Consider the following 25,818-nt stretch of genomic DNA (forward strand, 5'->3'; position numbering starts at 1 on the left):
CTCAATAAGGATAAAGATATTACTGATGCTTTCGCAAAACATTTTGAAAAGCTGTTTAGAAAATCTGCAGAAAAATAATTCGATTAGGAGCAAAGGAAACAAATAGAGAATTGGTACGTGAATGACCTACCCCACATTCCATCAGAGAATACATTTGAGCCTATATTAGAGGAAAAATACTATATGGCACTTAACCATAGAAAGAACACACAACACCTGGCTATGACAACATTCAAAGAAAAATACTGAGGAAATTAGACCCTTCAGTTCACAATGTTATAATCAAAATTTATAACAACTGCCTCTCTCAATCCCTCTTTCCAAGTGAATGGACAAAAGGCAAAGACAGATAATTCCAACATAGAGAACTACAGGCCAATTACACTTCTACCTACATTGGGAAAAAAATTGGAAAAAATATTGGGAGAAAGAATATGCAATGAGGTAGGGAAATATATACCACCATGTCAATTCGGATTCAAAAAGAAGACATTAACCATACACCCTTTGATTATCCTCACTTCAAACATTTAATGCAATGAAAAAATGGAAAAACAGCTGCAACATTTATGGACATTCATAAAGCTTTCGACAGTGTCTGGCACGCCGGTCTGATCTCCAAACTTTTCCATCTAAAATGCCCCATCTATTTGACAAACATAAAAACAATTTCCTTCTAGTCAGAAAAATTACAGGTACGGGTTGAAGGTGAAACTTCAGAAGAAAAAACAGCATAAGGACTACCACAAGACTCACCACTCTCTCCTCTCCTCTACAATTTGTTCTGCAGTGACATGTACAGACAATCCAATTCCAGGAACCAGAACATCAACAAGCTAGAATATATTTTCCAATTTGCTGATGACACAACTTTAATATCCCACTACAAAACACTGAGAGAATGTATGGAAGGACTACAGAAGTTGGCAGATGTCACAGAGGCATCGATGAGACGTTGGAGAATACAACCCAACCCAACAAAGTCAAAGCTCATCATTTTCAATCACAAAATCAATGCCAACACTCCCAATATAAAACTTGGAAGTGACACTTATACTCCAGCAGATTTATGCAAGTAAAGATTGACAACAAGTTGAACTTCAGAGCACACTTCAAACTCCAAAAGAAAAAAGCTATTACACGAGCTGGGCATTTTAGATCTCTTATCTATAAAAACATGGGAATCAGCACTAGCAGCTAGTACGATACACAAAATTATATGCAGACCTTTATTGGACTATGAACATATAATATTCTTAAATTCAACAAAAACAACTCTGAATACAATTGAAGTAGCAGAAAGAATTTGCTCAGGAAAAATTACAAAACTGAGATAACCCATCAAATCAGTTTTTATATCAGACTACGGAAATAGAACCAATACTTGAAAGAATGCAAAAAATTCATCACAATCCAAAATAATATCAACATAATGGAGCCATTGATATACCACTACAATAGAGCATCCGCACCAAAGGCAAAGCTGCCATATTTGCCACTTTTCAAACTCATAAAATCACTGAATTAATAGTTATTTTTTATATTTTCTAATAATTTCTAATTGAATATGTAATATAAAACTGTATATAACTGGTTGGAATACTGAGGTTGGTAGCCATTTGATTGCAAGATCAATAAATTTAGTTTCTCTCTCTCTGTCTCTCTACTTCATTATTATATGTTGGTAATACGAACTCTATTGTCACACTTATCTATTATCTGTCAAATTTGTGATACAGAAAACAGCTCTGCAAACCAATAAAACAATAATTTAGATAACATATTACATTACAAAACTCCAAAATACTGTAGAGTTAAATGAATAGATACTATTATATATTATTTTATGAGCCAAGAAAATGCCAATAAACATAACTATGAATAAAGATGGTATCTTAATTCTTGCAAAGGAAAATATTTTTAATTGATTAACCAACTACAGTTAGCATCTTCAGAAGTTTTTAGGTTGTAGATTGTAACTCGACGCTGGATTTCAACATTGAGTGTCGAATTACCTTTGAAGATACTAACCGAGTAGTAGATAAGACGTCAGGTGAAAATCTGTCTAGACTGTGCCTGGAATTTTACATTTCTGTGTAACAATCAATGGGAAAGCATTATAATTATGGTTTATTCCATTCACATTTCATTGAGCTCTTATTACTTGAAAAGTGATTAAGAGCTTTTCTCATTTTTCATATTTCATAAAATAATTAATATAATTGAGTGTTTTTGTTTCAGAAATGGCAATTGATTGGTACTATTGAAGACATGGCCTATGTTTCAATCAGGATTGATGGTACAGTAGAAATAAGTAGGACAAATGGTATTCCATTTTATTTGAAGTTTAACGCACTTCCGAGTATGTGGTCTTTCATAAGTCTCTTAGATGGTTATTATAGACTCTCGTGTAAGTGGACTTTTAATATTTGTAAAGATGCTCCTACTCCATCTCTACAGAAACTGTATATAATGAAGTGCCATGGACCTGTAGGGTGAGTGCTTATTTTATTATAACTTGAGAAATGTATCTTGCTTGTTAAGGAAGATACTCATTGTTAAGTAGTTAGTGCAGTAGCTGATTGCAAACAATATACTTATTATTATTTTCTTTGACACTTGATTATATTTCTGCTATTTATTCTCCCTAATTCAGATACATGAAAATACTAAAATAGAAGTACTTTTTAGGGGAGAATTTTCTTATGCAAAATTGGAAGAGAAACGATCTAATAGACCAGGATGTTTCATTATCCGAGAAAGTGAAACAAAGTATAACCAATATTTCATTGATGTCTGTATAAAAAATAGGTTAATATCTAAAGACAATGATAATGCTTCTTCTAAAGAAACATTTTGTCGTAGCTCAAAACCAAAAACATTTAAATTAGAAAAAATTAGCAAAGATGAATACATATTCAATGATGATTTAACAAGGTACAAAAATATACATCAATTGATCTCTGCTTACAATAATCCAAATGGGCCTATTTTTCTGCAAGAATGCCTACCGCCCTCAGAATATGGTGAGGGAATTTTTGAGATTTCACATAAAATAAAAAAAGCTCAACACTGATTGTGATTTCAGATAAATCTCCTCTTCTATTGTGTCACAAGGAAAACCTATCAGGAAGTGCCCTTGCTGATGCATCATCTCTATCAGTACTCATTCCAAAGATTCCTATTTGCATCGACTGTAATGACCTTCAAGTCTACAAACGTAAGTTGTTCCGTATATTTAACCACAAATTCCAATCAAATAAATTTCATGGTATATAAAAGTTGTTAAGCTGCAAAACTATTTTGAAGATGAATTTTTTTATGTAGTCTAGATGATATCATTTTGGTACCAATACATATTAACATAGTACAGGGTTTTTATAAATCATTGTAATGCTTCACAGGCTTTTGAAATATATATGATTTACTTATTGCGCACTTAGAAACAGAAATTCTGAAGTGTTGATTCAAAAATTATATCAGAAATGAAATGATAGACCGGCGAAGTAAGGATCAAATAGTAGGAAATTAATTCTGTCAATTCATCCTCTGGGCTAGACTAGACAGGTGTATTTTCCTAAAAATAATTCCATAAAAATTCAAATCAACTCTGCAATAATTAGCATTAAAAGAAATCATAATAATCATAATTTAATGCTATTTGATCCTTACACCAACAATCTATCATTTCTTATAAAAACAGAAACCAATTCTACTTTTAGCCACATCTGTGAATAGGTAATCAAATTACCTTCCAATTGATGTATCACAATTCACAATCCATATATTCCCATTGGAAAAAATCAAGGGGTGAGAAATATCAAATTAAAAAAAGCATACAATAAATTGCTTATGAAGTTAAAAATCGACGGGTGCGAGGATTTTCCTTGATAATTCTTTGTATAAGAATTATTGACGAGTTACGTTACTTTTTTGGCACGCTGAATATTAGAATAAAAGAATGATGAAAATGAATTGTATGCTAATCTTTAATTAATCTTCTATGAACAAAATTCATATATGAGTGATATATTGCTAACACATTGATCTAAAGATCAATTGTGGTAATGTGTGGTAGACACTGTTCACCAGTCAGCAAAGTTCCAATAAACTCCACTACCTTCCTAGGTGTTTCGGTCTTGAGAACCATTAGTCGAGGAATTGTACCCTTTTCATGTAGATAGCTTCGCAATAACGAAGCAAGTGTTCGGCTCTTCCAGTGGCTTATTGGCATTAGCATCTAGAACCTTCTGCAGATGATGATTCATAGAACAATGTATCCCGTGAGTAAACCTGTCAATTTCCTCAGTTCTACTTGAGTGAGACAACATGAGAGTATTAACTTGACCTGCTTTCGTCCATTGACCATTAGTCCAGGAGCCAGGTGCAAATTTGGTTGATTATTTCTTCTCGAGAGATACTTGGTGAGATGCATCAGATAATAGTAATAAAAAACCTCGTGAACGTCAGCTACGACTCGGCTGGGGGTCGAGTCGAGTGAGAGAGTATTAACTTGACCTGCTTTCGTCCATTGACCATTAGTCCGGGAGCCAGGTGCAAAGGACCCCGCACGTTTAGTATGGGAAATGGCTTTCCGTGAATTTGGCTGAATTTTTGATATGTTGTAGTTCTTGTTGAACTGATCAGAAAAGTCTTTAGCCACAAAGCTCAAAAATGGACAGTTTTCGAGATATAGAGCTTTGAAAATGGATTTTTTGCAATTTTCGGGGTTTTTGCTCATCAATCGGGGAGCTCTCATTTCTGGTTTTGATGGAATTTGGATGTTTGGCGGCCAGAACCCGACTGAGAAATGATCTTCCTTGGTTATATTAGGCACCGCCATCGATAATTTTTTATACACTGCTTCACATTGGCTATGAAATGAGATACAAAATCCAAAATTTTCCATAAATCTTTTCATGCCACAAGATGACGCCAGAATAATTCACATGACCGAGAAACGACATATTGTGAGATTTTTTTAAGAGAGACCATAATAACTGAATCCTCATATATCTGATGTCCAATAATATCAAATATGTTAGCCGAAATGTTCATAACCAGGCACCTCGAGCTGTAATGGGGGAAAATGGGAAAATCATAATCATATATCCTCAGGGATAACAATTGTGATCACTATTGATGTCATTTACATATTATATGTGATTTGTTTCTCACAAATCTCGATAATCTGACAATGGGGTGCCATGACATTTTCCTCAGAATGTCTCGAAATTGATGATAACATCTCACAGACAAACGAATCCGTGAAAATGTCTGCAGTTTTGATACAATATAGTACTATACGGGTAGAATATAGAAGTCCAAGTGTTGGAAGCTAACTATGAATGGAACTTCCGATATTAACCCACGAATTCTTGAAAATATTTTTTTTTTCTATGAACTTTTTGAACTTCACACATACGAATGAATACTATCTAATAATATGATCATTGGCAAAATTAATGAGTAGATCAATCAAAAACAATATAATAATGAGAGTAACATTCATAATAATAATAACAATAATGATAATAAACAAAAAAAGTTCATAGAAAAAAAAAATATTTTCAAGAATTCGTGGGTTAATATCGGAAGTTCCATTCATAGTTACCTTCCAACACTTGGACTTCTATATTCTACCCGTATAGTACTATATTGTATCAAAACTGCAGACATTTTCACGGATTCGTTTGTCTGTGAGATGCTATCATCAATTTCGAGACATTCTGAGGAAAATGTCATGGCACCCCATTGTCAGATTATCGAGATTTGTGAGAAACAAATCACATATAATATGTAAATGACATCGATAGTGATCACAATTGTTATCCCTGAGGATATATGATTATGATTTTCCCCCATTACAGCTCGCGATGCCTGGTTATGAACATTTCGGCTAACATATTTGATATTATTTGACATCAGATATATGAGGATTCAGTTATTATGGTCTCTCTTAAAAAAATCTCACAATATGTCGTTTCTCAGTTATGTGAATTATTCTGGCGTCATCTTGTGGCATGAAAAGATGTATGGAAGATCTTGGATTTTGTATCTCATTTCATAGCCTATGTGGAGTAGTGTATAGAAAATTATCATCAAAACCAGAAATGAGAGCCCCCCGATTGATGAGCAAAAACCCCGAAAATTGCAAAAAATCCATTTTCAAAGCTCCATATCTCGAAAACTGTCCATTTTTGAGCTTTGTGGCTAAGGACTTTTCTGATCAGTTCATCAAGAACTACAACATATCAAAAATTCAGCCAAATTCACGGAAAGCCATTTCCCATACTAAACGTGCGGGGTCCTTTGGTTGATTATTTCTTCTCAAGAAATACTTGGTGAGATGCATCAGATAATAGTAATAAAAAACCTCGTGAACGTCAGCTACGACTCGGCTGGGGGAGAGAGTGGCGACAGCCCCCCAAACACGAAGAAAAAAAAAATAAATTCAGTCATTTCCTCCCAACTGAAAATTTGTCAAATTGTAGCTAACCCAATATCTAGACGAAAAAATACAATCAGCTGGCTATAGCATAGTGTATTATACGTCAGCTGGTGCCTCAAACATGAAAAAAAATTATATTTTCAATGATTTCCTCTCAAACTATTTTCTATGTAACAGTGGCGTGTGATGCTTCGATCTTTAGAAATAATGAGAATAATTAAAGATACGTCATTTCCTCCCACATGAAAATTTTTCAGCTGATTGTTAATATACTGCTGTGATAAATAAAAAAATCAGCTAGCAGTAAGTCGAGGGAAACTTGATCCAGCTGATGCATTTAAATGGGCAATAGATGCATCCGCTTAACTTCTACGTAATAACTTTCAAAGTATCAGCTGACGGTTTTTCCACCAAGATACAGCCAGCTGACATATATATTTATCCATAGTTACATATAAACTATCATCCGGTAAATTTTTGTATGAGAGAAAATCATTGAAAATATAATTTTTTTTCATGTTTGGGGCACCAACTGACGTATAATACATTATGCTATAGCCAGCTGATTGTATTTTTTCGTCTAGATATTGGGTTAGCTACAATTTGACAAATTTTCAGTTGGGAGGAAATGACTGAATGTATTTTTTTTCTCTTCGTGTTTGGGGGGCTGCCGCCGCTCCCTCCCCCAGCCGAGTCGTAGCTGACGTTCTCGAGGCTTTTTATTACTATTACCTGATGCATTCTACTAATTACCGTTGGAGAGGAACTTGGTCATGTATATCTGTTACTGGCGCCCGGGCTACATGAAGCTGGCGTTCTAGGCAAACTTCATCCTTTGTTCCCATCCCTTATATTAGGCCTAGTAATAAAAAATCCATTGTTTTTCCAATAGATGGGTTTAGTTATCTGTATCTCGCGCTGTATAAGTCCGATCGGGTTCCACTAGATGGCGTTAGAAAGATGAAATTTCGTACTACTAAAACTATTTGAAAGTTTTGTGATTAGTTGACTCAGTTCAGAGAAAACACGTTATATTTTACAGTTTTTGTTTTCGATGGAGGCGAAAATGGAATCCAGGAGGCTAAAAAGTCAATAGTGTTTTTGGTTCTGATACTGTAAGAGCCATTCACGAGTAATTTGGTTCCGTCGATTCCGTGCGAGGATTTTCCTCAATAATTCTTCGTACAAGAATTATTGACGAGTTACGTTACTTTTTTGGCATGCTGAATATTATAATAAAAGAATGATGAAGATTGGCCGTATTCATAAAAAAAAGGTTATGCTTATACTTGCAGAATATAAAGGAAATCCTTCAGCTCGCATTCATAATATTCCGAGTAAAACCTTATAGTTATAGAGTATGAGCATATCCTTCACAAGAAGTATTTGGTTATTCATAAACGTTACCTTTTACTCTAAATGAAAAGGATATCCTTCAATAATTTCGAGTGTGGTCAGTAGCAGACTCTGTCGTATAGTGATCAGTTGTAGCGATGGCAGATATTGTGGAACTGAGAGAGATTAAACACTACAAAGAGCGTTTATCAACACCTGTTCGTGATTACAAAGAATTACATATATCGGTTTCAAGAGGAAAATGTGCAATGGCTTGCTAACAGATTTTTTTTTCAACTTTCCTTTCATATTGTTTATTTTCTTTAAACAGCCTTTCGCATCCAGTGCTTTACGAAATGTCACCTCGTACTTCCTGGTAATATTTTTAATAGTCTCATCCTTTCCAGCTTTTATTTTTGGTATTTGGGATTTTTCCAGTATCACGGGGGCATTGGCAATTTCATCTGCTATGAACTGCAGTTCGGTTGTAGCATTATCTTTTTCTGTACATTCACTGTCGCTGCTTGACGAATTCATTTTCTCTGATCGAAGTACTGTACTCAAATAACACCGATGAGAAAGAAATACCGTCGAAAACATGTTGACACCTGCCGTGGCACAGTCACAAGCCAACATGCCAACAACCATTTACTTATTCTTGGAGGATATTCTTGCAAGTATAAGGTTATCATTATGAATACGAAAAAAAAGGAAATGCTTATTCTCTTACCTTTTTCTTCAATTCAAAACCTTATACTTCAGGGACAGTTGGACCATTTGCCTAAACATTGATTAAAATTTAAACATTGATTAATTTCTGATTTCTCTTGAGAAATCATAGAGTAATCAACGTTTAAATTTTTAATCAATATTTAGGCAAATGGTGCAACTGGCCCTCATACTTACAAGGATATTCTTCAGTTTTATGAATACGGCCCAATGAATTGTAAGCTATTTGTTTTTTATCATCAAATCTTTAATTAATCTTCTATGAACAAAATGTATCTATGAGTGATATAAATGTCATTATCATGGTGATGAAGCTTTTTTTTTTATTATCATATTTCGAATTATTTCGTTGTACAGTGGCAATAGATGCACCACCAGGAAATTTGACTGATACCAATACGTGCAAATTATCCCATTTTGGAATAGAGTATCTTGGATATAATTCGAAAACAGAATCTCTTGTTAGATGTCAAGCATGGAATACAAATTTTCCCCATCACGTTATGGACAATATAACAGATGATGATTTTCCAGAAGCTTCAAAGGAGTCGGCAAAAAATTATTGTAGAAATCCGAACTTAGATCCCAAGGGTCCTTGGTGTTATTCATTGAATGAAGACTTGATAAATGAAACTTGCGCTGTACCTCTGTGCTCTTTTTCCCAATGCAGGTTAACTGGTCCTGGTATGGAGTATGCTGGAGAGCACAAGAAAACAATTTCAGGTACTGAAATGATTTCTGCTCATACTCATACTAAGGGTTTTTTTTTAACATATTTTCATCTCCCATTGGTTTTCACTCTTCATTTTGACCAATCAATTTTTGCTCATCTTCTATCTTTAAGTCTACCTTCTACCTAGTCATAGAATCTATATTATCATATTCCATATTCATAGGAATTATCAAACATTAAACCTTTACGATTTTATAATAATAATGATAAGTTGAGTGACAGGAATATTTCATCAGTTAATTGTTAATCAGATATCATCCATTTGGAAAAAACTAGAGATACTAAATATGTCCGTGATTTGGTTGAGATTTGGATATATGTACTAATTTAAAAAGTCCATAACTTCAAGGCGAGACTCTACATGTGTTGTTCATTAAAAAGTGTCATATAACACATGGTCGAAATATTGACGGTAATACGCTCTATTAGTGATGACGTCACACACCGCCATTTTAGTTCTCCTGTCAGTGTTCGGAATCCAAACAAACAAATTGTCATTCAAATTACAGTAGAACTCCAATTATCCGAAGTAATGGGGACCGGGGCCCATTCGGATAATCAAATATTCGGATAATCGGATTTTTTTTAAAAAAATTGCCATTGGAGAGAATAAAAGCTACGTTTTGATATTGCACTATTTTTTTATTATTGAATTAAATGAAAGAAACATGAAATTTTCACATGTTTTAAATATAAATAAAATGTACTTATGTACAAGTTTAGAAATAAAAATCATTGTTTTTTAAACATCTCCGTCAATGTAAGCTGTTTTGCGGTCTTCAACCGTTTTCGGGCAGCCAGGTCACGCATTCGCTTGACGGTGAGCAGTTGCAAGTGGTCACACTCGGGCTGACGCTCCATCCACTTCAAAGCAGTCTCGAGACCGGCAAATGCTTCACTAGCTGATGGTCCAGCGTCTACTTCAACATCAGCAGAAAGTTCTTCTTCCACTTCCACTTCAACATCTTCTCTCACACTTACAACAATTTCATCGTCATTGAGAATTTGAAAACCAGGGTCAGACGTGTCACAAGCCATCCACTCTCCTACATCTTCAGCACTTACTTCTGTACAGCCAGGAATTTTAACAATCATTTTTCTTATTTCCTCTAGTGACAACGCATCTTCATCATCATCATCCTCTCCATATTCTTGTTTCTCATATTCTTCAGATTCTTTTTTTTTGTTCTTCTCAGACGGTAGGCCTTTCAGTTTATTCCACGCACGTCTTAGCGTCACTGGCGTAACCAAACTCCAAGCTTCCGCTACAATGTAACAGCAGTCCTTTAAATTTATTTTGCTATGATTTGCCAAAACCAATTCTTCATCTTCAGCACCTTCGATCAGCAGTTTTCTCAGCAGTTGCCTTCTGTAATGGCGCTTCATTGTTTCAATAACAGACTGGTCCATGGGTTGCAGCAAACTTGTAACATTGGGAGGCAAAAACGTCGTTTTAAACTGCCCATTCTCTCTTTCCAACAGTTCTGCTGTAGGATGAGTGGGTGCGTTATCAACAATTAAAAGCACCTTACTGCCTTCTTTTCCCACCGATTTTTGGTGCTTTTTCACTTCAGGAATAAACACTTCATCATACCATTCGGTAAACAAAGCTGCAGTCATCCAGGCCTTGGGTTGACTTTTGTAGAAGAGTGGAAGTATTTTTACGTTTTTAAATGCTCTTGGATTTCTTGATTTTCCTATCAAAAAAAGTGGCAGTTTATGATTTCCAGTGGAGTTGGCACAGTTAAGCACTGTAACACGTTCTTTACTGACCTTATGTCCAGGGGCACTAGATTCCCTTTTAGAAGCCAAAGTGGTTTTTGGTAATGCTTTCCAAACAAGGCCAGTTTCATCGGCATTATAAACAAACTCTGGATCATAGGATTCTGATGCAGTTTTAAATTTTTCAATAAAATTTTCAGCTGCTGCAGAGTCTGCTGAAAGCTTCTCACCAGCCAAATCTAACTCGCGTACACCATGCCTGAATTTAAAATTCCTTAGCCAGCCGTTACTAGCCTTAAAAGATGAATAACCAAGCTTTTCCGCTAAGATTTTGGCTTTTTCACAAAGGATTGGACCTGAAATCGGATTTCCCATAGAACGTTGCTGCAAAAACCATTTAAACACAGCATCTTCCAAATTTTTGTTGGTTGCTGTCTTCATTGTTTTCCTGGAGGAACTTCCATCTCCATTTTCAAGCACCGAAACAAAGTTTAAAAGTGTTGACTTACTGTTTTTAATGTCAGAAATTGTTGCTTGTCCAACACCATAAATCTCAGACAACTTCTTACCCGTTACACCTTTATCGAGTTGCTCTATAATTTTCAGTTTGTCCGCTAACGATAGCACAACACGTTTTCTTTTCGAAGCCATGGTATAAAAACAATACAGTATTGTACACGCACAAACAAAAGTAAGCCGTAGCGAAAGAGTAGCGTCCTCGAGCAAGGTCAATAGCACACTGGCTAATCAAAACAAACAATGACAGGTGCGCCGTGACTGCAATGTGCCGGAACTTGTCTTAACTTGTTAAGACAAGTCAAGTCAAGACTTGACGCGCAAACACTGGCTTCGCGGCTTTTTTGTGATTCGGATAATCGACGATTCGGATAGTCGGAGTTCGGATAATTGGAGTTCTACTGTAGTACGTTTTCGTTGAAGAAATTGACTTATTTTGATTAATAAGATTATTTAAGGAATGATTTTACTATTAACTGATAGACAGAAGGAACGAGATTTATGCCAGTAAGTTCTTACTTGAAGTTCAACTAATAAACCCGGCCTTTTTACAAAATCTGGGGAATGATACAGGATTCAAACTTACTGGTATTAACCTCGTTCCTTCTGTCTATCAATTAATACTGAAATCGTTCCTCAAATACTCTTATTTATGAAAATAAGCCAATTCCTTCAACGACACTAACTACTTACTAATTTGAATGGCAATTTATTTGTTTGGATTCCGAACACTGACAGGAGAACCAAAAATGGCGGTGTGTGACGTCACACTAATAGAGCGTATTCTTCAATTCACATTTTGGTTCCAAAGAAATATCTCAATTTTTTTTATAAAATCAATCATACTCATTGGAGTATGTCTGCTCAATGGAGAATTATTCACTATTCGCATTGAAAATATTGATCTTATTAATATCTGCTTTTTCACAATTACGTTCCTCAGATCGGAATTGCTTAAAATGGAACAAAGATCGGAAAAATGTTCAACAAGATGGTCACTTGATTAAACGAGATAAGTTCGAAAAGGTTTTCTTCCCAGATAATGACCTTTCAAAAGCTGGAAAAAAATGTAGGAATCCAGATGGAGATCTTGCCGGTCCGTGGTGTTTTGTAGAAAATGAAGAGAGCAATACTATAGAGAAAGATTATTGTGACGTGCCATTGTGTGATGAACCAGTTTGCGTGGTCTTCACAAAAAATCACAAGACCTATATGCATTTCACTGATTTCAATGATACATTGGATAATTTGAATTTTGGTATCAAGCTATGGAGTTCTGACCAGTATTTGGAAGCGGAAGCGAGACTTGTGTTATCAGTTGTAGCTTTGCCTGCAGGAAAAGAAGAAATGATAGATTTAGGAACATCTATTGAAATTTTCATCAGTAATAAATATAGCGCTCTTACAGTTAACAATAAAGATGAAATAGAAAAGGAAAATACAAGGGGAATATTAACCTCAGAACGATACACCTATTTTTCTCTTACATGGCATAGAGGGTACATCACTTTGAATAAAATTGGCATTACAAAACCCATATTTTTGGCGGAGTATAAGACCAAAAATAATTTAATGGGTTTCAAACTGGATAAATTTTTCTACTACGCTGCTCAAGGAACTAATATTCTCTGGACCTTTCCATTTTGTTTGGATGATTTCGAGTGTGACGTTCACACGACTACTGGGCATCTATTCCAACAGTTTTGGCCCCTACGCGAGTCTTCAATTGGTAGAGAATTATCTCTGCATATCAGAGCAGTCCGTTCCGCCAAAATTTTATGTGTGTCTACCCCAGTAACAGAGTACCCAAACATTGTGATTAATTTCAAAGCTGACGATGGATACACAAGGGTGATTCATAAAGAACATAAAAACTCACCGTCTGTGACACTCAAAGAAGTGGTGTTGACAGATGTACTTGATTATTGGAACTGGCAGGAATACGTCTTATCATTTTTTGGTGACTCGTTTCAAATTCATTGGACGAAAAATGGCGTAGCCCATCTCGTTATAGACATTAAGCATAACGTATTTAGAAAGATGAGATGGTATTCAGTCTGCTCAGATAATTCAGTTGCGCACTGGACTTTTTTTTGCTTTCCTCCTGAAGTTTCAAAACCACCACCTGCCTTTTTACCTGAATGTTCCATGAATTCACAAGAACTCAATTACATTGGAAAGCAAGATGTGACGCATGATGGATTTCCTTGTTTACCATGGTCTGCCAAAACTTTGGTACCAGAGTTTGAACGTAAATCCTTCGAAGGAAATGGTTTCTTATCTGAGTTGTCTTATTGCAGAGATCCAGGAAAGCATTTTGAAGGTATACAATATGGCTATTCGTTTACGCTTTCAAAATATCGGGTTGGTGAAAGAGTAATTTCGTATTTCGAGTCCTTTTTTTTTTCAAATATAAGCGATTTCAAGCGGTAAGTACCACAAAAAACCAACTGTATTCAAGTGCTTTTGGTAATGGAGCCAGGTCATCAAAGAAATAAGGTTTAATTTGTTTGAAAAAAGACTTGATGAATTCCAGACTCAAAAATAATTAAACCTACACAATTCTCTGTTGATAGCAGGATGATCTTAATATAAAAGTTGATTGTGTTTGTTTCGATAACATCATATCCCACACTGTAATAGGCCAAAAATTTTGCAAAATTAGGTTTTATTATTCCAACATAGATGCCTTCGAGGGCGATACAGCGATTATAGCGATCTTACGACGTTTCGATACCATTTTTGTAGTAGAATTTGTCTTTCGCTTAAAAATAGGCCTCAGTTTCGGCGATTACTTTTTCATTGGCGCTAAATTTCTTTCTAGCGAACATTATTCTGAGGTCTGAGAACAGGAAAAAGTGGCTGAGAGCCAGATCTGGCGAATACGGTGGATGCTGAAGCTATTCGAAGCACAAGTCATGCAATTTTGCCATTGTTTTCATTGATTTGAGACAAGGCGCATTGTCTTGATGAAACAGCACCTTTTTTTCTTCAAATGGGGCCGTTTTTTAACGATTTCACCCTTTAAAAGATCCAATTACGCTATAGAATATTCGCTGTTGATGGTCTGGCCCTTTTGGAGGTAATCAAAGAATAGTATACCTTGCGCATCCCAGAATATTGATACCATAACCTTGCCAGCTGACTGTTGTGTTTTCCTCGTTTTGGTTCGGTTCATCGTCTGCAGTCCACTCAGCTGACTGTCGATTGGACTCAGGAATGAAATGATGGAGCCATGTTTCATCCATTGTCACATATCGACGTAAAAATTCAGGTTTATTGCACTCAAACAGCTTCGAACACTGCTCAGAATCATTAACTCGTTGTTGCTTTTGATCGATTGTAAGCTCGCGCGGTCCTCATTTTGCACACATCTTTCTCATATGAGTACAAATATTCGTGAATGATATGAGGTACACGTTCAGATGATATCTTCACAATGTCTGCTATCTCGATCAACTTCACTTTAAGGTAATTCAAAATTATTTTGTGAACTTCTTTGATTTTTTCGTCGGTGACAGCTTTTTTTGGGCGTTCACTGCGTTCGCCGTCTTTGGAGCTCATTTCACCACGTTTAAACTTAGCATACCAATCATACTCAGCCCTTAGCTTGGGGATTCGTCAATGATGGTTGATTTTCCTGGAGCAGACCCCGAAAACTCTTCATCAAGCCAAGATTTTGCTTCAACTGTATTTTTTCCCTTTAATAAGCAATATTTTATCAGCACACGAAATCCTTTTTTTTTTCACCTTTTTTCAAATAACAAAAGTTGCTATATTCACAACGCAATATCTCACAAATTAATGGTCAGACTGCTGTCAAATTTTGACACGTATCATTCGAAGGTTGGTACTAATTAAAAATCATATGGATTTATTACTAGCACCGCCATACGTGCATCAGACTGGGGACTTTTCAATTGGTCTAATAAAAATCACTTACCAGGAACCGTCTAGGACACTGCATTGCCATCTGCCGCAGAAATGATGGAGCGTTAGAGTTGTAGATACAATGATATGACCAAAAAAATTAAGATAGTACCAAAAATAGTGATGCTTGACGTCTACCTATCATTGTATAGTATTTGAATATGATGTTATAACAAAATATTATTTTGAGAATGAAATCTAATTAAACCATGTGGGAGTTTATATTCAAAAGTTATTTTATAGTCAATATTCAAAAGCAACTTTTGGGTAATAATGAAATTTACCACAATCAAAAATTCAGTTGATTTAGTGAAAGACTCACCAGGTATAGGTATATTCGTCTATTTAATTTTTCTGTGTGCCTGTGAGCAAGATGAAATTGAATTCTGTTGGCAACAACTTATCGAACAGAATATGTGACTTGAATTGGATTGAAAAATACGAAATTACTTTTTCCCAAATCTGATATTTTCAATATTTACTTATGGTAGATTATTATATTTTGTTACTCTCCAGGTACTTATTGTTATATACTTTCATTGTTGCCTGAAAAAACTGTTCTTAAGAAATATTGCCGAATAAGGAAATGCAAATCCCAACAATGTAGAATGGCAGGTACTGGTAATGATTATACTGGAGCTTTGAACATATCAAGAAGTCTTAGATATTGCGAACCTTGGTATTCCATCAATTCTACTCACTTACATGATATGAGTTACATGAATGATAAATTATTTGCTGATATGAAACTGGAAGATGCCAACAACTTTTGTAGAAATCCCTCAAGGAACCCAATAGGTTGTATGAAAGTATTTTTTTCATATACAGGGTGAGTCTTTGACTTGTACATATATTTTAACCGAAGGTTCTTGAGGTCAAAAGAAACACTTTTTTCCTTTACCATTTTTTCCGATTCGGCCCTGTTAAAAAGATATAGCCATTTTAAATTTTCAAAATGAGCTAATTCACCCCTGAAAACCGGAACACTGAAGTTTTCTCAAGCATAAGATATACCTCTTGAACCTTGGAAATAAGCTACTAAATTAGAAAAACCATCATAAACTCACGTTTAACATTCCATTTGTTGAACAAAGTAGTGTTTATAATCAAATAAATGAGTTATTCGAATTTCGTTGACGCTAAAGATTAAATATTCTTCTCTTGATTTCTATTTCATTTTCGATAATTATAACGAATTGAGCTCGCTACCACCCATATTAGCTCTGATACTCATATCCATTCATTCATTATATTTCATTTATATGATATCGTTGTTTATTTTTCGTGCAAGAATTAACCTTAAAATCTCAAATAAATAATATTCATCTATGAAAGATCTAACACAGACTATAGTAATCTGTGGTTTTAAGTTTGAATTTCAAATTTCGAGTGATGCCAAATATAAACACAGCAGTTCGGTTCGAATAATCTATGTTCTAACCTAAAATTTTCATTTACAGTTTACACTGTTATTGTTATAAGATATTTGTTATGAAATGAAGCATTTGATTTGTTCCATCTATCTCATAAAAATATTGAAATGCATCAATATTTTTGAAACCATCAGTATGAAAATATGGAAATATGGAAAATATTCTGGCTCTGTAATCAATAGAAAATGTTAGACTCCACTTGTAATCAAATTTGTTGTTAATGTGTACCTACATTATAGCCAACTTTACTACTTAATTCATCTTGATTTTGGCATTGAAAATAAATGAGAAGTATTCAATGTAAATATCCACAATAGAATATTTGGTTTCTTTCAACTCACCTAATTTGTTTTCACATTAAAACAATTATGGCCCTCTTGGAAGTATGTCAATCATAAGCTCTTAGGATGAATTTATGGAATAGCAAAAGAATAAAAGTATTCAATCTCAATCACATGAAAATTTGTCTAGTATGTACCTAGTCCTAGTGGTATGTTTCGATGTGAGTTTGAATGAGCCGAAGAAGAATACAGTATTGTTCGATAGCAGCAGTCTTTAGTGGGATATTGATTGTTGTCATTATAATGGGACTATTTTGTGAAAACTTTTTTAAACATGGGTTTTATGAATAATCTGGACTTTTCAAAAAGAATGTTGATTTTAGTGAAGTATCTTCTTATTATCAGAGCTGTGCCAAAGCTCAGTGATTTTTAATCAAATCGAGGAGTTGAGGTGAGCTTATTCAAATAACTTCATTTTCAAACTAAGTTGGCTAGTACTTCAATTCTTAAATCTGAGACATGACTTCATAGTAAATATTCATTTCTGTGGTTTTTTTTCCACAATAGAACAGAGTTGCATTCAGCCAAAGTACCCAATTTTTTGAATTTCACAGATAATTTTTTTTTTAAGATCAAGTTATTCGAAAACGGCGCTTTGTACGAGAAAATATGAAGAATACTTTTATTTTTCAAATTAGCCAAATATTCTTCAATGAACGTTCAAATTACTATTAAGAGTTGGTTTCTTCGAATTTCTGGTATTTTTATGGTATGTTATGTTCATAACAAAGAAACAGAAGAATGTGTATGGAATCTGGTGTTCGGAGAAGATGTATCACATCAAAAAAAAGCTATATTTCAAAAATCATTTCCTTCGATACAACCATTTCCGAGATATAGCCGAAAATCACATTTTTTTAACGATTTTCAACAGCCTGTATCTTTTTAACCGGGCCGAATCGGAAAAAATGGTAAAGGAAAAAAGTGTTTCTTTTGACCTCAGGAATCTTGGGTTAAAATATATGTACAAGTCAAAGACTCACCCTGTATAATTTTTTTTACACTGCTCCAAATTAGTTTTTGAGAGGTTTCAGCTCTTAAATTTGAAAATCGAATCCGATATCAATTTTCGAATGCGTTCTTATTTGGCTTAGTAAACGGTTTCACAAGCTTCAAATGTTTTCTTGTCTTGCCAAGCTTGCCATAATTGCTCTCATAATGTTTCAACAACAAAAGCATATATGAATAAAAAATTGACGAATTTTTTCCTTCTAGCCTTCTAGGAAAACCTAATGAAAAGCTCAAACTTATGGTCTTGTTGCTAAAAAAATGAACTATAATTAAGCTGCCTGTTTAATTCGGTTAGGGGTTGTCCATTAATCACGTGATCTTTTTTTAGCATTTTTTAACCCCCCCTCCCCCATTGGTGATACGTAGTGAGGTTTAAGACCACCCCCCCTACCCCTTCTCAACATCACGTGTATTTTTAGTACCTACAACGAATCTTGAAATTTTCTGAATATTATCTTAATTTAAATACAGGTATAAACTATAATCTTATTTTATTCTGAAATTAAGGACCATAATAAAAATGTCTACACCAGGTTGCAAGTTTTTCTTGATTTCCATAACAATAATAATAAACGAAGAGTGTAATCATAGGAAAAACATGTATTGTACTAGTACATGAATATATTTAATGTAGTCAAGGTCACTACACGCCGCGCCGTGCCGCTTAATATTTGTTTAAAAATCGCGCGTTTGACGAAAAAATAAATACACGTGATATCTTACTACACCCCTCCTCCCCCTTGTGATATTTTCGTGATTTTTATCAAACCCCTCCCCCCCCTTTCAAGCCTCACGTGATTAATGGACAACCCCTTACATGATCCGAAATTCAGCGAATTACCTCGTTCAGACTAGAATTATTTTTGGCATTTGTCAGGTTCTACTTGAGTGAGACAACATTTTTGGTCGAGTCGAGTGAGAGAGTAGCCAGCTTTCGTCCACTGACCATGAAGCTTTCGTTCTAGGCAAACTTCATCCTTTGTTCCCATTCCTTGTAATGGGTGTTTTTTTAGAGCTATAGAACTTTAAATTGCAATAAAACAACGATGGATTATTCGATTGACATTAATTTTATTTATCCGCAAGATAATCTTGTGGCATTACATTTTAAATATAATTTCTGGCATATGACCGCCACGGCTGGCTGGGATGTAGTCCAATCTGGACGTCCAATTTTCGATGACTTTTTCCAACATTTGTGGCCGTATATCGGCAATAACACGGCGAATGTTGTCTTCCAAATGGTCAAGGGTTTGTGGCTTATCCGCATAGACCAATGACTTTACATAGCCCCACAGAAAGTAGTCTAGCGGTGTTAAATCACAAGATCTTGAAGGCCAATTCACAGATCCAAAACGTGAAATTAGGCGGTCACCAAATGTGTCTTTCAATAAATCGGATGTGGCACGAGCTGTGTGACGTGTTGCGCCGTCTGGTTGGAACCACAGCTCCTGGACATCATGGTTGTTCAATTCAGGAATGAAAAAGTTAGTAATCATGGCTCTATACCGATCACCATTGACTGTAACGTTCTGCCCATCATCGTTTTTGAAGAAGTACGGACCAATGATTCCATCTGCCCATAAAGCGCACCAAACAGTCAGTTTTTCTGGATGTAACGGTGTTTCGACATACACTTGAGGATCAGCTTCATTCCAAATGCGGCAGTTTTGTTTGTTAACGTAGCCATTCAACCAGAAGTGCGCTTCATCGCTAAACAAAATTCGCTCATGAAAATCGGGAACAACGGCAATCTCATTTTGGGCCCATTCGACGAATCTACGCCTTACTTGATTACTTACAAAATTCAACTCGTGCAAGAATTGAAGCCAAACGATCATCAAGTAAGGCGTAGATTCGTCGAGGGCCCAAAATGAGATTGCCGTTGTTGCCGATTTTCATAAGCGAATTTTGTTTAGATTAGATTTTGCGGAAGGATCTTGGTAGATCCTTCCGCAAAATATTCCATAAAGTGGATGGACACAGATCCAATTCCTGTGCTCGATGGCGGATAGACTCATTCGGGTCTTCCTCAATGCTACGCTCTACAGCAGCAATAGCTTCTTCTGTACGGCGTCTCTGGGGATGCGAGTTATCAATAAGAGTAAACGTGGTGTGAAAACGTTCCATGGTTTATCGAATTAACTGCTCTGACGGACGATTTTGTCGACGATAAATTGGACGTAGTGCGCGATACGTATTCCGCACAGAGAACCATTATTTTCGAAATAAAATTGCACTATTTGCAAGCGTTGTTCAGGCGTGAGTCTATTCATGATGTATTGCCAAACCAAACTGAGAATAAATCACAGGACAGCTGTTAAATCGGTCGCCATCTTGAACAGTAATGCCAACTTAAAGTTATATACCTCGAAAAAAAAACACCCTTTATTAGGCGTAGTAAAAAGAAATCCATTATTTTTCCAATAGATGGCTTTAGTTATCTGTATCTCGCGCTGTATAAGTCCGATCGGGTTCCACTAGATGGTGTTAGAAAGATGAAATTTCGTACTACTAAAACTTTTTGAAAGTTTTGTGATTAGTACACTCAGTTCAGAGAAAACACGTTATATTTTACTGTTTTTGTTTTCGATAAAGGCGAAAATAGAATTCAGGAGGCTAAATGTGCCTATAGTGTTTTAGGTCCTGATACTGTAACAGCCAATCACTAGTAATTTTGGTTTCGTCGATTCCATTTCGGTAATTTCGATGTCATAGATGCACTACACCGTGAAAAGCCAATTGTCGAAAATGTCTATAAAATCATGGACAATGCCGAGTCCCACCTTCGTGTAAGCACTGTTTCGATTGCCCAAAAGCTAAATTCGCAGAAAAAACCGTTTGGAACCATTTGTATGAGACTGGTCTCAAGAAGAAGCTCGATCTATGGTTATCATACGAGTTAAAACAAAAAACCTCATGGACCGAATTTCCATCTACGAATCGCTGCAGAATCACAACAAAACCGACCCATTTGTGAAGCAGTTGGTGAATGATGACGAGAAGTGGATTACTTACGACAACGTCAATCAAAAACGGTCGTGGTCGAAACGCGGTGAGCTGGCGGAAACGAAGACCAAGATAGGATTGACGGTCAGGAAGGTTTTGCTGAGACTTTGGTGGTATTGGCAGAAATTATCTCCTGCTATTCTCTTACGGCACAACTGTTAACTCGGAACTGTACTGTCAATAATTGGGCAGTCTGAGGGAAGCTGAGGGATCTTCCAGAAGCGGCCAGCTTTGGCCAATAGGAGGGGAATTGTGTTCCGTTAGGACACTACCAGGCTACACACATCGACAGTGACTCGCCAGCCTTATAGTCCGGACCTGGCATAAAGTGATTATTACCTGTTCCTGACCATTGCGAACAATTTTGTTGGTGAAAAATTCGCTTCAACAGAGGCTTGTGGAAATCCACAATCTCAATGTTTTGTCGATAGGGACGAGGGCTTAACTTTCAAAATGGCAACAAGTTAACGAACAAAACGGCACATATTTGACCTAAATCATTCTAACTATGCTAATAAAAACCTTGTTTTTCATGCAAAAATAATAGATTTCTCTTTACTACACCTTATACGTAGGATGAACCTATATGAACCCTCTCGAATCTTTAGAGCTTTTATTTTATAATATGTATTAAGTTTCTTAATTCTTCAGGAAGTTGGTGTTATACTATTGATCCTTCTGTTCCTCAAGAAAGTTGCCTGGTTAAAGATTGTGATAAACCAGAAGAATGTATTATTATATTAATGGGAAAAAATGAAGGTCGTAGTTCATATTCACCTCATAATCGTAATCACAGAAATTATAGGTCGTAGGATTTATATTCTACCTCAGTGGAAAGAAAGAGGAACACATGGAGGCCTCCAATTCGCTTTGAAACGATGGAATCCTGAAAAAATCGACGGCATTAGTGTAGTGGTAACACCTAAAAATGGCACAGAAAGTATTCGACTGGAAATTGGCGCTGAAGGAAATCAAAAAATCAATCTATTCTACAATGGAAATTTGATGAAATCCAAAACCATGCCCCATTTGATCGCTTCAGGAACTTGGACCGAATTCTGGTTACAGATACGTCAAGAAGAAATCATGTTGGGTTACAAGGGTGTACCTCATTCTCTCTTCGAATGGAAACATACCAATCTCATCGAATCTTTCGATCCTACCTACGTTTCGTTTTCAACGTTGAGTGAACAATATATCGGGGTTTATTTCAAATGTGACGAATGTCATACTGAGTTCACATCGGTTAACAACGTACTCAAGGTTTTCCCAGTTGGCGTTTGGAAAGAAAACGATATTGATTTTTATACCGTTCCCACCAATTTTTCTTTAAATATACGTGGCGGTGGTACCGTCTGGGTTCCATTGTATAATTTGATACACACTGGGGATTATCTGTTGCTTGAATTGAACCAAATCCAAAATAAAATCGGATTATATAAATATAAGAATTCTCAACATACGGTTTTGCTTGTAGCACAAATGGAGGAACTACTATTCAATGACAACAATTGGACCAATTTTAGGATCAATTTCAACGAAACCAGCTTTCAAGTCTTCAAAAATAGTAATAGTAGCGTTATATTCGAATACAGTGCTCCACAGACGCAGCCAATCTTAATATATTATTTCACACTTGGCGTCGATAACGGTTTAGTGATCTGGAGTGCAAATTGTGAGATTTTAGATCTGGATGGGCCACCTAGAGATGGTGGATGGTCTCCCTGGTCGGATTGGACGTGTTCAGTGCCATGCGGTGGAGGTGACGGTTTCAAAACCAGATCTTGCACCAATCCCCGGCCGAACATAAAAGGAAAATTATGTATTGGAGCCCCTATGTCCACTGGAAAATGCAACGACTTTGAATGCGGGGACATCAGTCCAAAGACAATCGATAAAATAAGACACGACTTGAGAACCAACTTCTTCAGTTTCACGATTGAAGAAAACAGCGACATCAAAATACCAAATAACAAAAAAATAATCAAGCACGTCATGAAAGAATCTCCAAAATCACGTTACGAATGGACATTGAACGGAATGCTAGTCAATAAAGAAGAAGATCATTTTTCTCTGGTCGATGGTGAAATTTTCTTAACGAATGCTAAACCAACAGATTCTGGTCTCTACGTATGTTTGTTGTACAGGATGAATAAGAAGCAGATGATAATAAGGATTGTGTCGTTAGCTGTTATTCCAAATTATTATACTTACATCACGCGAGCTTCGAGAAAATTCAGCTTGAATTGCAAAACTGTTGTACTAGGATACGTGTATTCAGATTTGAGCTTGAAATTGTTGGTAAATGAAACGCTTTACAAAAATTACGGTATTGTCACATTAGCTATTGCTAACATGTATAATATTCGACATTTGGGACGGAACTATACAGGCGATTGGAAATGTGTTGTGGAGCAGAAAGACTTGGGATTTTCTTGGACCACGAATTATGAAAAAATCTTAGTGATGAAAGCTCCGAACCTGTATACCAATCTCATGGAAGATCAACTGACTAAACCTTTGTTTGGGTGGTTAAAAACTGAAAGAAACGTTCTTGTGGCCTTAATTGTAATTATTTCTAGTTGTATTGTATTAGTTACGTTGTGCTTGGCCATTTATTTCACGTTTTTTACAATTAAAAGGAGAACTTACAAAAGGAATCGCAGGTTTTGAGTAGGAAGTTCATTGTAGTGAATTAAAATTATTTTTTTATGTTCCTAACATACTTTCATTATTGTGTAATCAGTAGTGTTGGAATGAGAAGTGAGCAAAACGTATTAAAACAGTAAAAAAAAACATGAAAATTATTTTCTCTAATTCTGTGGTTATTCCGTTCATTCTTCCACATCTTGTAGAACAAAATCGTGCGAGAATATATCAGAAACGCACAGTTTTCATGGTTATATTTTATTATTCTATGTTGGCACTCCGAACATTCCGCTACGGCTTTATCTATCAATTCATCAAATTGCCTCAAAGAAATCAGTTCTGCCAACCAACATTTTTCAATGCAAAAATCACTAAATTATATTTATGGAAATATTTCATTAATTTCAATGAAAATGCAATGAATTAGAGAAAATAATGTATAATACTCGTACAGAAGGCTCATTCTACCACTCGTTCATTCCAAAACTCGCCACTTCGTGGCTCGTTTTTGAATTTTGAACTCGTGGAAGAATATCAATGCCTTCTGCACTTGTATTATAAATAACTATTCCAAAACAATGAGTGAATACCACTCGTCGTTTCTACAACACCAAAACTTTTTACGAATATTTCTGCATAGGAGAAGAATAGAACATCCTTTAAAAAAACGGCGGTGAAACTTCCCCATCAAAGAACACTTTAGAAAAAAAACATACCTCATCTACGTATATTTTACAAAAATTCGATAAAAAAAACAAATTGAGAAGAACATAGCAAGTATTGCGTAGCAAATTCTACATCCAATTGATTGAGCGGATGAAGCAGCAAGCGAGAAAAGAAAAAATCCATTCATATTCAGAAGCCTATTGAGCCTGTTGGAGCAGGTTCTGGCGCGTACATATTTATTTTGTTTTCCCTCTGATTTGATGTTCGATAGAGTAGACTCGAGAGGTCGTGCACAATGGGCCTACCTCAACATAACCATGCTTTTTGGTGTAGCGAAAATACACTAATAATCAATGGAGATCTACATACAAAATCACAAACACAAATGCTCAATTTTGAATTACAAATGGTTTCTAGATGGAAAAACTGTATGACAGCACTTGTCAGCAGTTTTTTCGTAAAATTGATAGCTGTTGTCATAAAAAATTACAATACTTTATAGCGTATTCGACTGGCTGCACCAGTGCGAATTAACTCGAATTTTGTTCGTACTAATTTATGTTTGACTCGTATTGAACGTAAAAAATACAGTCGAAATCTATGTTCGGCTGGCAGCACCAAGCGAGTGCTGTTCAATCGAATGCGCTATTAGATAACAAGTAATTATGATCTCATGAAATAGTCTTGTCAAATACCATTTTTCCAGTGAAAAGAAATTGGAGAAAAACACAATGCAAAGTAATATTTTTTTTTAACTAAAATATTACTGAGCAAAGTGTTTTTCGATTTTTTTTGAAAATATTAGATCCCCTTATGATATAACTTACGTTTATTATGTTCATTAAAAGAACACAAATAATCGTTCACCTATATTTGAAAAGGAGGAGTTTGAGAATACTACCCTGTGGAACACCCTGATTGATGATAATGTTTGATGATCGGTAAGTCCTTCTGTCTACTAATCGAAATGGCAAAGGAATCTTCTGATAGATACTAAACTACGGGAGTTCACAACTCAGATATTTGTGATCGGCAAGATAAGTTTGATTGGTACCAAAATGATCTATGACACATTTGTTAAGTTGACTGAATTACTAACTTTTAAACATATTATGTTCCAGTACAAAAGAAACACGGGTCCCAGGGTATTACTCTAGTTCACAGATGTATGTGGAAAATCACCAAAACGAAAAAAATTGAGGTTGCCATGAAATTATTGAAAGAAGATTGTTCGGAAAAGTACCTGAAGGTATTGAAAAATTTCCTTTTTTCGATAATATTTTACTAACTTGG

At 35.5% G+C, this 25,818-nt stretch overlaps 2 protein-coding genes across 3 annotated transcripts in view; both read left to right on the plus strand.

Moving 5' to 3' along the window:
* The window catches only part of LOC123671121 (tyrosine-protein kinase hopscotch), a 55,621-nt gene that overhangs the window by 2,403 nt on the left and 27,400 nt on the right, over positions 1 to 25,818 (plus strand). The window contains exons 3-7 of one of the 2 annotated variants that reach the window (XM_045604812.1): positions 2,242 to 2,495; positions 2,692 to 2,811; positions 2,866 to 3,026; positions 3,089 to 3,220; positions 25,647 to 25,774. In XM_045604812.1, coding sequence (XP_045460768.1) covers positions 2,242 to 2,495; positions 2,692 to 2,811; positions 2,866 to 3,026; positions 3,089 to 3,220; positions 25,647 to 25,774 — 795 coding nt within the window. Of the gene's footprint in view, positions 1 to 2,241; positions 2,496 to 2,691; positions 3,027 to 3,088; positions 3,221 to 25,646; positions 25,775 to 25,818 lie in introns of both variants that reach the window. The other variant, XM_045604811.1, reaches the window with a different exon arrangement.
* On the plus strand, positions 8,768 to 24,016 carry LOC123671120. The gene is made up of 5 exons (XM_045604810.1): positions 8,768 to 9,238; positions 12,430 to 13,809; positions 15,933 to 16,214; positions 21,862 to 21,969; positions 22,016 to 24,016. Exons 1-5 carry the CDS (start codon positions 8,794 to 8,796, stop codon positions 23,881 to 23,883), a joined length of 4,083 nt encoding a protein of 1,360 aa, XP_045460766.1. The 5' UTR covers positions 8,768 to 8,793; the 3' UTR covers positions 23,884 to 24,016.

This window comes from Harmonia axyridis, chromosome 1 (assembly GCF_914767665.1).
Source record: "Harmonia axyridis chromosome 1, icHarAxyr1.1, whole genome shotgun sequence".
Taxonomy (NCBI): domain Eukaryota; kingdom Metazoa; phylum Arthropoda; class Insecta; order Coleoptera; family Coccinellidae; genus Harmonia; species Harmonia axyridis.

What these genes read in the sequence shown, in the direction of transcription:
- LOC123671120 (XM_045604810.1), top strand. Translation starts at nt 8,794, where the DNA reads ATGAGTGATATAAATGTCATTATCATGGTGATGAAGCTTTTTTTTTTA. An exon ending in TCCCTCAAGGAACCCAATAG is followed by an intron (nt 16,215 to 21,861) that starts GTTGTATGAAAG and finishes TTAATTCTTCAG; the next exon opens with GAAGTTGGTGTTATACTATT. An exon ending in ATTAATGGGAAAAAATGAAG is followed by an intron (nt 21,970 to 22,015) that starts GTCGTAGTTCAT and finishes CAGAAATTATAG; the next exon opens with GTCGTAGGATTTATATTCTA.